Raw genomic sequence first — 12,389 nt, forward strand, 5'->3', positions numbered from 1 at the left:
TCTACATCCGCGTTAACACTATGTGAGTGTAAGATTGGTCTATGAAGAATGGAGAAAAAAAATAGACTTGAAGGGATCGCATTTAAGGGATATGGCTAATATTATAGGGCTGAAGACAACAGTGGAGAATTGGTTGCGCTGTTTGGGGCAAATTATTTGAGAAATCGTTTTATTTCAAAAATTTGTTTTAAAACTAAAAATGTTATTATTTATTAATGTTTAGTTATTATTCCTCTGATCAAGAGCAGAAAGTAAGTTATATTATTTTTTTCTCTTGGTATCATAAAAAAAAAAATGCAGTAGTGAATCAGAGAAAAAGATTGAATCAAACAAGTGAATCAAAGTCAAATTTCCAAAAGGATTCGTTCATAATAATTGTCGAAAATGATCAAAGAAATTATTTAAAAATTATTAAGGCTTTCAAAATTAAACAGTATTTGTTAAAAGAGTTAAAGTATTTTTTTTTAAGTTTTTATATTAAAATTTAAAATTGTTTCCATTGTATAACTATATATAAATATATATATTAAGTTATTCCCGCCATTACTGCCTTTCAACGAGAGGGGGTGTCAGTCTTCTAGTCTAGATCTTTTTTTCGTTCATATCATTTAAAATGTTAATAGAGGTTATGATTAAGTGTGGTATGTGGTTACTTCTATAATTGATCTTTGAGTGATTTGGTTTCTAAGGTTTTAATAGAAATGCAGTCAAAATACTAGACTTCGGGTTCGCGAAAAAAATCTTGTGAAATAGTGAAGAAGAAAAGTGTGTGCTTCTAGTGATTTTTGTTTCAGTGTGCTGTGTTATCCTAGTTCCACCCTCAGAACTCGAGCACCTCATTTTCTTTTAGGATAGTAAGAAAGTAAGAGTTTCTTTTTTGATAAAACCAAATTTAGAAATTTACGTTTTATGCTCATGCGGTCTCTTATCAACGTTTAACTCTATAAATTTTCTTGATAATCTTCAATTATTGATATTCAATTGTCTTCGGCTTTGTTTAGTTTCTCTGTTAAGGAAAGCGACCTTACTACCATAATTCTATATTCGAATTTAAGGTTCCCTAAAGGGACAAATTTTAGTCTCTTGAAAGATTGTAATTAAAATTATGCGCCCTAACTAACCTATACTTAGAATGGTTCTCCTTATAACCTTATAAATTCTCTCAAAATTAATTTTTCTTAATTCCAATTGTTTAATAAGATTAAATATTAATTCTAGAAATTGTTTTATTATCAATTTTGAAACCAATTCTGGTTAAATAAAGAAAATTTAGCATTTTAACCGGTACTTGTGAATCGTAACTTTTGCCATTCCATTTCATAAAAAGGGATGACACTTTCCATTTTAAATTATCTTTCTTTCTAATTTATTAACATTATTCTGAAATAATAATCAAAGTAAAAACTATTATGAATACTAGCCATAAAGGATTAATAATCCATACTTTTACCAATTTCATTAATTGTTACCCTCAGCCTTCTTCAAAATTTTAATTTATCGGAATTCGTATTTCGTTGGGAAATAGTTTACCCCTCATGGATGGTTAAAATTATGAATAAAGTATAGCAAAACATTTCCTTTATCATAAGTCCAATAAATATTATTTGATTTACTTTGAACTGTAGGTAATTTACTTATTGCTGTTTCATACCCTAATCTTTTCATTTTTTCAATATGAACTTAAATTAGAATTGTGTTTTCCTTGTTAAAAAAAATTCAGGTTCGGTTCCATTATTTTTTGAAAATTACGAATAAAAATATTCTTTATTGATAAATTCATTAATACAATCAATTTGTTAACGGAGATCCTTAATACTATATTCTTCGTAACTTATGTCGCAATAAATTTACGGCGATCCAATTTAAACTTAATCGAGTGTAAACAATTAACTTCATCAAGTGACAACCTTACCTGTGGTCTTCAAAATACGAGTATACTATGCACTTTAAATAACTGAGGGTTTAAATTTGTTTAGGAACGCCAAAATGTACCAAATTTTAATTAAAACTTTCCATTCATTTCATTTGATTATTAATATTCATTCTTCAAAAAATAATAATTTCTCTGAGTTTATTTAAAATCAATTAAAGGTCTATGTTTTTTCAATATCTAAATCCAAACTGAGGTCCATATCTTATAACCGGTTTATATTAAAAATAAAAATTAACTTGAAATGTTTACTCCGAAAACTTAAAAATAATCGCAAGTGAAAACTAAATCTTGAGTTTTTCTCAAACGAAAAAAAGCTTAGGATGATCTATTTTAAAATGGAACTTGTCAGAGAATTCGTGTACAGTTAATTCCATATACAAATTTAACTTTCCTATTATATTACTGCAGATCATCAACTGATTCTATTATTTAAATTTAAAATTATATTATTAATTCTAATATTTCACTAAGTTCTTATTGAATAAAAATATCGCTTACCTCTTTAAAATGTATTAAATTTTGATCAACGGTATTTAGTTTCAAGGGAAATGAAGATAATCGTATGCTCTTGGTGCCTCTTCATCATTTTCATTGTGGCCTATTGCAAGGTTAAAGTTGAAAGAAATGTCCAAGAGTGCAAAGTTATTGCAAGGGTAAAGTTGGAAGAAGTGCCTCAAGGATACAAGGTTATTGCAAGGGTTAAGTTGGAAGAAATGTCTTCTTTGGCTTAGAAGCAAAAAAAAGAAGCAGTGTATTAAAAATAAATTAAACAAATATAATTTTTTACATTTTAATAAAGATCTAAATTACTTTAGCAAAGGCGTATTTTTCTCAAATTTTCTTATAATATGCGCCTTAAAGGGAAAAAAACTATACAAAAAAAATTTTCTAAAAATAAATCCAGTTGAACATTACAATCGAAAGCTACGATAAGTCGACTTAATAATAATTAATTTATTGTATTTAATTTATAAAATATAAAAATTTAATTAAAAAAAAATCATTAAAATATAAAAACTAGTTGAAGGAGAGAGATGAAAAAATCTGCGAACAAAAAATAAGTGCTTGTTACAGCATGCAAGATAGGTTGGTCGGCCATATTGCTTTTTAATTTTCTTTTTTTTTAAATTACTAATTTAAAATTATATAAAACTTCATAAATTTTATACAGTTTTGTTTAGAATTAATCACTCTAGGAACTGTAATTCAAATTTTATTGAAATTATTTAAAAAATAAATAAAATGTTACTTACGGGAGCTGCATGTTCACTGTCCGGGATCTCAAGTAGAACTGACTGCGGATTGATATTTCTGGTTAAAATTACTATATTTTTTTTAATCAAATTTAAGTAAAATTTCTTTACAGTTGTATTAAATATCAACTAAAGTTTGATAAAAATAAAAGTTTTATTCACTAATAGTTGTTTAAAGTCTCTTTTTTATAAATTAATTTGGGACTACTTTATGACGTCACTCAAAAAGCACGAGGTAAATGCGCATGAATACATTCCTATGGCCGATTAAAAAAAGTAGTCCCAATTAAAAATTAATAATATTAATTATTTTCTTTTCAAATCTGTTACAATTTATAAGAATAAAGTCGAAATTAATTTTAAAAATAGATTTCTGTGTAAAAATACATTTTTTATGGCAATAATGAATACCTAAACTTTCGACTTTCTTTTGCTAATTCTCGAAAATCTGCTCGATAGATTTCCTTTAAATTTTCAATTTCTCTAAAATAATTAGTAATCTTTAAAATAAAATTGGTGGTAGAACCTATCTTATGTTTAAATGCCATTTTTCAGATTAGGCCTTGAGCTGAAGCAGCCCCCCTAAAGTGGCCCTGAAATAATATTTCAGAAATCGGTTTTCATTAAAAATTATAGACTAGTGCATGAAAAAGAATTGCACAAAATTTGAAGAAAATCGGTCAAGTTGTTTTTGAAAAATTCAAGAAAAACGAATTAACCTCATACCTACGATTTCGCGTGGCGAGTTTCGCTAATCTGCATGATAAATTTCTCTTTAAAAGTGAGTATTTTATCCAATTTTTTACTGTTTTTAAAATGATATTAGCTTTAGAAACAAATTATAAATGTAAATTGCATTTTAAAGGTAACCTTAAACGTGAAAAATGTAGTGTTCGTTAGTATTATTAAGAATCTACATTAGCATGTATTTAATAATACATTACGCAAAATAATTGAAGTTTATGTTAAATTAGAGAGTATTGATCAAGTTTAGACTGAATATTTTACCTAAGAGAGCCCTTCTAAAATATCATACATCTCACTCAATTATCCATTTTCGTAAGATCATTCAATTTATACTCTAATTGATCAATGTTCATAAAAAAAAAAAACAAAGTTTTGGCATCCATTTTTATGATATATTTAGTTGAAACATAAAGCTTAAACACAGTTTAGAGCTTAAATTTAATGTTGAGTTCTTCAAAATTGCTCAAAATACATTTTGAGTTTTTACATTCTATCAGATTCATTCTTAGTTAGTAAATATTCATCAAAATAATTATTATAAATCAAATTGTATGTGTATGTTTTACAGTGTCACACTATTAAGAATCATGAATACTAAAATACCAACAATATACTCGAATCGTGGAATCTTTTTTCATTCAAAATACCGTCAATTCTGTGATTTCTAATGTTTACATTAATAGTAGGCTTAATATCAATTAAAGTTTCATAATAATTCTAAGATTTATGTAAATTTTACAATCATATTTGAAAAAAAAAAAATGCTGTAACAGAGCTGAGAACATTCTAGTGTTGAATTCTAGCTAATTTTTCACCCAAAATAGCAACTGTTATATGATTTACCAACAAATTCAATTATAATAAGTTTAGTAGCCATTTTTCTTTTATAATTTTGTGTTGTAGTCAAATTTGACATTGATAATTGCAATAACAGTATTCTGCAATCAATTTTTGGAAACTCTTTGATGCAAAATATCAACTACAGTTATGATTTACCAAAATTTTATAATATTTCTGTGTTTTAGATAGATTTGTGAATTATATTTGTATAAAAGTGATGGCAGTATTCTGGTATTGAATTCCTCTCCATTTTGCATTCCTTTTTAATAAGATCAACAATTGTGTGATTCGCCAACATCTTCATTTACAGTAAGTTTCAGAGTAAGTAAATTTTGTTAATAATTCAGATTTGTATATAAATTTGTTAATGACATTAGTCGTAAAGGCAATAAGTGTTTTTTGTGATAAGCATTTAGATAACTCTTTTATCTAAAATATCATCTAGTTAGAACTGAATGGTTCCAATATCTAGATGTGTAATAAGTTTAAGAGGAAGTCAAGTTTAATCACAGTTGTAAGTTTGCAGATAATTTTGATTATTATATTTGCAGAAACAAGGCTATTATTTTACTGCTGTGGACTTCTGATATCAACTGTTGCTCAAAATACCAACAATAAAATATGATTTAGCCTACATTAAGATTTACAATAAGCTTGAGGCCAGGTAAAGTTTAATAATAATTCTGAGTTTTTGATGAATTTGTAAGAGGTTATAGAAATAAAAGGATTCTGTTGATAAACAGTAAGTAAGGATATTGTATTTTATGGTGGATCTCTTTTCATCCGAAATAGTATCAGTTTTTGTGATTTGTTAGCATTAAGATTTAGGGTAAAACTAAGCCCTGCTAATTTTTAATAATATTTCTGAGGTTTAGGTGAACTTGACAGAGGTTATAGAAATAAAAGAATTCTGTAGATGAACAGTAAATAAGAATATTGTATTATGTGGTATCTCTTTTCATCCAAAATAGCAACTTTTTTGTGATTTATCAGCTTTAAGATTTAAGGTAAATCTAAATCCAACTTATTTTTTATAATATTTCTGAGGTTTTGGTCGAAGTTGACAGTGGTTATAGAAATAAAAGAATTCTGTAGATGAACAGTAAGAATATTGTATTTTATGATGGATCTCTTTTCATCCAAAATAGTATCAGTTTTTGTGATTTGATGACATTAAGATTTAAGGTAAGTAAAAGACAACTAAAGTTTAATTTAGAAATAAAAGGATTTCATTTTAAATTGCTAGTAAAGTTATTGCCAGGTATGAAATCTCTTTTCATCCAACATAGCATCATTTTTTGTGATTTATCAGCATTAAGATTTAAGGTAAATCTAAGGCCAACTTAAGTTTAGTAATTCTAAATTTTAGATAAATTTAATGTTTCCTAAAATAGAAATAAGCTACAATTGCTGTTGAATTTGGGTTTTCTTATTCAAAATTTAGCAACAATTATTTGATTTTAAATTGCAGTATATTTAAGACCAATTAAAGTTTATTAGTAATTCTGCGTTTAAAATAATCTCAACTAATGTTTGCATCTTTTTTCAGAGAAAACTTTATTGACATTTCCTTATTAATGTATATATTTGCACAGGGAATTATCCATACATAAAATGTTACCCTTTTTCGTGCAGTTTTTGACGATCAACCCTTATACAACTCCTACCAGACATATATTATGAATTATTAGAAATTCTGAAAAGATCTTTCTATTATAAACATCTCGTCATATTATTTATTTTCAAAAATAGAAAGAAAAACTAACAGAAGCAATACAAGTAACTTAGGAATCCCTTTACAGGAGTTAATGTTGTAAATATTGTAAAATGGGTATATTTTTTATTGACTAGAAGTAATGATCTTACATCGTTTTTTGATGGAGTTCTTGCAGTAAATATGTTTATACGGTAAAGTGTATATAATCCATCTTCTTAGAAAAACAATTTTGATATGATAAACTCCCAATACTTTAACTTACTGAATAAATTGTAATTTTATTTTTTTCTTTTTGTATAATTAGTTAGACAACAAGAAGATATCTTTAATTTTGAGGCACAGTGTTCTAAGTTTCTATTTTAACCAATTATTATTGTTAAACAAAGCTTAGAGCGAACCATTTTTTAAAAACAAGTTTCTGCTCAGTACTTAACGTAATAACCTCTACTATTTTTAAGTATTCATATATTTTTATTTTTTTAATTAACAAGTAATGTTACTTCGTATTCATTTTATAGGCAATGTAAAAGGAGTTAGCCTAGCGGTCCTAGAGTACTTGCCAATCATAGCTTAGCAAGTGCCTTTCTCTAACTCAGAATACACAGCAACCCAATGACTACAAGCCGGTTCAAAAGCCTCACGAGAGGCGCCTCTATGTCGAAGGCTGCCAACCATGTCCACCATCGATGCAACAGACGTATGGGTCCTGAGTCTGCAGTGTCTTAATCTATTAATGTTGAAACTTTTTCTCTATAAATCACTATCCAAGCAGATTGAGATTATTTAATATAATATGTGGTAATATAACATCACTCAAGTAGACTAGAGCGACGTTCTAAAGGAGAGGATGTGTGGCTACGTGACACTCAGGTCGCAGATGCCATCCCAGCTTGAATGGGGCCATCGATTATAATAGAAAATGTTTTAAAATGCACTAATGGCCAAGAAGTCGAGGCGCCCAGGAAAAAATAATAGTAAAATAGTAACAATTCTTTATTGTGAAAGCAAATTATAAATTGAAGTAAATAGAACTAAGCTTTTAATGACGATGACTATGATCAGTCTCTCAAGTTTGACTGTAAATAATTAACTATATAAATCAAATAAGCAAATTATATTTACATCAAAGGTAGTAGGAATGATAGCTGCATCATTTTGGGTTAACATTGATCTGTGGGAAGTCTGAAAGGCCCTGACATTTTGTTTGAAGTGAAACCAAATTCAGATTCTATCAGAACCAAAAAAAGCATTTTTTGAAGGTCCTTAAGTGGAATTTTACTCCTTTTAAAAAAAAATCTTGATATTTATTTTAAATGTTTGATTTTTTTATATAATAAGTATTCGTGTATAAATCATTTGTATTTCATATGGTTGCGTTCACCAAATGTAGCTTAGATTAGTTTCAAATAATTAATGTATTCTATTTTATTCTTGTTAAGCTCTCTTAATCATCCAAACCAAATATCCTTCGAATTCTAATTCTAGGTGGGATAAAAATAATCGTGTATGGTTCTACAAATAGCATAGAATTTCTAATTACAATATTGAATTTACGAACTTAAATGACTTTTATTCTAAAAACTTCAAACCTTTTTCTATCCCAATTAATTTTTTTTTTAAGATCATGTAACCTATCATTATGTCAACAGATCAACTACTGGTAGAATACATTATTTGATAACTATAGTAAAAAAGAGCAATATGATTTCATTAGTTTTATTTTTCATTTATTTATTTTTTTAATCGTATTCCAGTATCCTAAAAGCTTCTTATTTTGATGATTATGAGCATTATAGTGACAGTAGAGTTAATAAATTGGTTATTTCATTTTTCAAAATAGTTTGTTCCTCCAATTTAAAGTTACCGAAAGTATTTATGAAATTCAAGCAGGCTTAGTGGACGTTAACAAGCAGCAAGTGTGGATCATGCAGCAAATCCAACCCTTAGCGTCTTTTCAAGCAACGGAATAAGATTTTTTGGGTTTTTAAATTTTTATTTTAAGCATGGCGATAAAAAATATTTGTTTTAGTGCACAAATACCATCGGTTTTCCTTGATCAGCAGTCTGTGAGATTTGAGAGCTGAATGCAATTTTATTTTGTCAATTTGAACAGCCTCTGCTTTCTAGCGGCAAGCAATAGTACTAAGAAAGATTTGTTTGACATAATGCTCTTTAAAAAATAAAGTAGGTGAAAGCACTTATTAATATAAAAAATATATATATTTTGTTATTAATTTGATACGTAAATTACATATGATAGCATACAGTTTTTAAATGTTGCTTAATATTTAGAGTTAAACATTCAATGGTTAGAGTTAGATTTTGTTTTTTTTGTTGCAATCATTTAAGAGTGTAGAATTAAATTATGCGATTGTTGTATCAATTTGGATCACGTTAATGCCGTTATTATTGTATGTATACCCTATAAATATTTAATTCTTAATAAAATAGATGAGTATAATGTTCAGAGTTGAATTTGCGTTAATAAATAAACGTTGAAGTATTTTTTGTTTTCTAATTCTATTAAATATATTTTTTGTTTCAGAACAAACTAAATATAAAGCATTTAATCAAGAAATCGTATTGTTTTAACAATTTCATAGCGACAGAAACGAACTAGGAATTTTCAATTTTGTCAGGATGGGGGTTAACGTAAATTTATTAAACATGAAGTTCTAAATAAATCTAGCTCAGCTTTCAAAAGAAAAAATGAATTAAATAGAGTTTGTATGTTTTTTTTCTCTCATCGTTTTCACAGTAATACAGTCCAGAGAAATTTATTTATCTAACCACATTGTTCGAGTTGTTGGCTATAGTGAAGTGTTTATGTTGAAGTAAGGTTCTAACAGTACTCCAAGACGTAAGTATTATTTAAAATTATTAATTACTTAATTTATCTTTTCAGTCTTTTTTATTTGTTTAATCTAATAATCCATATTTTTTAGTTCAACTATCAAATCAACCTCGCATGATGATATTTGAAACTAAGAGAGAGATTTTGCCATGTAATCCGATAACCTTATACAAGAACTGATCGAGACTTGTGGTTTTTGGTTAATAATACCACTTCTTCAGTGAGAACAACCTATAAGTTATAGTACAAAAAATAAAAGTTTTTGAACAAGTGAGTAACAGGACGAAATGGATCCAGTCAAAGAAGCGGAAGGTTTTAAAGAAATAGCTAATGAACATTTTAAAAAACAGCATTACAGTGAAGCCCTTGAATTTTATTCCAAAGCAATAGAATGTAATCCTCAAAACGCTGTCTACTTTGCGAATAGGAGTTTTGCTTATCTTAAACTAGAATCGTATGGCGGAGCTTTAGAAGACGCAACAAAAGCTATAGAATTGGATCGCCTTTATATTAAAGGTTATTATCGTAGAGCTGCTGCATATATGGCACTAGGTAAATATAAATTAGCGTTACGTGATTATGAAGCTGTTGTCAAAGCATGTCCAAGTTCTGAAGATGCTAAATTAAAACGCAACGAATGTCAGAAATTAATAACGCGACTTGCTTTTGAAAAAGCTATAGCCGACGACAGTAGAAAATCTTTGGAAGAAACAATTGATTATGAATCAATAGCTGTAGAAGATGATTACAAAGGACCAGCTATTGTAGGTGAAAAAATTACCGAAGAATTTGTTTTCCAGTTAATAGACACCTACAAATCTGAAGGTAAATTACATAGAAAGTATGCTTACAAAATTCTGTTTGATGTGAAGAGACTTTTTAAGAAAATGCCTTCCCTGGTCGACGTAGTTATCGAGGATGATGAAAAATTTACAGTCTGTGGTGATATACATGGGCAGTTTTATGATTTAATGAACATATTTCAGCTAAATGGTTTTCCTTCTCCAACAAATCCATACTTGTTCAATGGTGATTTTGTCGATAGAGGTTCATTCTCCGTAGAATGTATATTCACATTATTTGCATTTAAGCTGCTATATCCAGATAAATTTTTTATGTCTAGAGGAAATCATGAAAGTCAGACGATGAATCAAATGTATGGATTTGAGGGAGAAGTAAAAGCTAAATACAGTGGACCAATGGTAGAAGTGTTTACAGAAGTTTATAATCTGTTACCACTTGCTCATTGTTTAAATAAACGAGTACTTGTAATGCATGGGGGTTTATTTTCTAAGGATGGTGTAACTTTAGATGATATTAGAGTAATCGAGAGAAACCAGCAACCACCAGAAGAAGGTCTGATGTGCGATCTGTTATGGTCAGACCCACAACCCGTTGAAGGAAGATCGCCAAGTAAGAGGGGTGTTGGAATTCAGTTTGGTCCCGATGTTACAAAAGCTTTTCTTAAAGAAAACAATTTGGATTATATCATCAGAAGCCATGAAGTAAAACCGGATGGTTATGAGGAAGGACATGATGGTAAATGTATAACAGTGTTTTCAGCGCCTAACTATTGTGATACCATGGGTAATAAAGGTGCTTTTATTACATTAAATGGAAAAACTCTGAAACCAGAATACACCACTTATGAAGCAGTACCACATCCAAATGTAAAACCGATGGCCTATGCTAATTCCTTGTTCAATTTATTAAGTTTTTGAGTTAAAAAGGTAATATTTCTTTTCGGCAGGGCTATATTAAATAAGCATAATCTAGTGCGGTAAAGTTTTAATACGTGAGTGGACAAATTTAGTAGTACTCTTTAATACACATTAAAAGCGAATAACCTTTGCAATAACAAGTAACAAATATTAATGAGATGTGTAATTACAAGTTATACATTAAAAATAGTGAAAGAGCCAAGATTATGAAAGATTCGATACCTTGACTATTATAATAAGGCTTGTTATTTTCTGTTTTTTAAGTGGAGTATTTAAATGACTCTGTTTTGTTTTTGTAAAAACCGACCAGAACGAAGTGCTCTTTTTTATCATTTGTTGTTATATTTAATCAACAGTTTTCAATGAATTTTTCACATTTAATAAATAATGTGAACTTTCTCTAGATTACCTCAATGTGTATAAAGGTTATTCTCATTAAAGGATTTTAGTTTCTCTAAAATAGTGTATTATTTTCTTTTTATAAACAAAATTTCTATATATTTAGAATTTTTCTAGATAAAAAAGGGATTGTACAAGTAAACATACAAAACAATGATGAGATTATTACTAAATTTCCATAAGCGGAATACATGGAAAATGTAATCTTTTTTTTCTAAGAAGTACTTATGTTTCTTTTTTGACTCCGTTGTATGCCTTTGTAGGATGCTAGAAGTTACAGTTCTCATAGTAAATTCCTACACTTTTAATTGTTATTTTTCAAGATTTTAAAATTAAATTCCGTTTCGTGAAGAGACAGAGTAAGAGAAAGTGAAGTGATGGTGCAAAATTTCGATTTTTTGAGGATTCACCAGAAAAACTGCAACGCGATCTATGCAGAGGATCTGTTAGGGCGCCTTCTAGAATTCCAGACTGGTTTCTGGAGCTTCAGAAGGTTTGAGCTTTTTCTTGTACGAAGAGCGATTTCACTGAGATGTACAATACATTCATACTGGTACAAATCTTCTTCCTGACAAATCCTTCACTTGCTATTCTTCAACGAACAGTGCCACAAAAAGGTTCACTGTACGTGAATACTTTACTTTACTGGACCTCACCCGAGCCAAACGATTTGCTATATTTACCTTTAAAACTGTCCGGTAGGACAGTTGTTTAAGGCTTAACTTAACTTTTTAAGTTTTTGTTAATTATGCCAATAATTCTCGTTAATATCGCTAATCCTAGAACATCTTCAAACGCTTAAACGACCTGTGAGGGCGTCTGGCTGTTCTGAGAAGTTAATTATCTACCTTATGATCTCAGCTTTACAAGTTAATATTGCGACTAGCTTCCTTGAAAGTCTGTTGCCTTTTGTATAAACTTAAAT

The 12,389-nt window shown here is 28.6% G+C and overlaps 1 protein-coding gene and 1 long non-coding RNA gene across 3 annotated transcripts; both read left to right on the plus strand.

Moving 5' to 3' along the window:
- The first annotated feature begins 537 nt into the window (after positions 1 to 537).
- LOC141454594 (uncharacterized) lies at positions 538 to 4,947 on the plus strand. The gene is made up of 3 exons (XR_012458808.1): positions 538 to 862; positions 3,742 to 3,967; positions 4,502 to 4,947. It is a non-coding gene; the product is annotated as an uncharacterized lncRNA (long non-coding RNA).
- A 3,712-nt stretch (positions 4,948 to 8,659) lies between these two features.
- On the plus strand, positions 8,660 to 11,367 carry PpD3 (protein phosphatase D3). 2 transcript variants are annotated; one of them, XM_074128976.1, is made up of 3 exons: positions 8,660 to 8,674; positions 9,036 to 9,350; positions 9,436 to 11,367. In XM_074128976.1, the coding sequence occupies exon 3, from the start codon at positions 9,632 to 9,634 to the stop codon at positions 11,063 to 11,065; it is 1,434 nt and encodes a 477-aa protein (XP_073985077.1). In that variant the 5' UTR covers positions 8,660 to 8,674; positions 9,036 to 9,350; positions 9,436 to 9,631; the 3' UTR covers positions 11,066 to 11,367. The 2 variants fall into 2 exon arrangements, with proteins under 2 accessions (XP_073985077.1, XP_073985078.1); XM_074128977.1 differs by lacking the exon at positions 8,660 to 8,674 and adding an exon at positions 8,747 to 8,901.
- Positions 11,368 to 12,389: the final 1,022 nt, after the last annotated feature.

Source organism: Rhodnius prolixus, unplaced genomic scaffold (genome assembly GCF_049639745.1).
Source record: "Rhodnius prolixus isolate KJV_2025 unplaced genomic scaffold, Rpr scaffold_9, whole genome shotgun sequence".
NCBI classification, from domain to species: Eukaryota; Metazoa; Arthropoda; class Insecta; order Hemiptera; family Reduviidae; genus Rhodnius; species Rhodnius prolixus.

Bases quoted from the DNA above. Each gene is read 5' to 3' on its own strand.
- PpD3 (XM_074128976.1), top strand. From the start codon at position 9,632: ATGGATCCAGTCAAAGAAGCGGAAGGTTTTAAAGAAATAGCTAATGAA.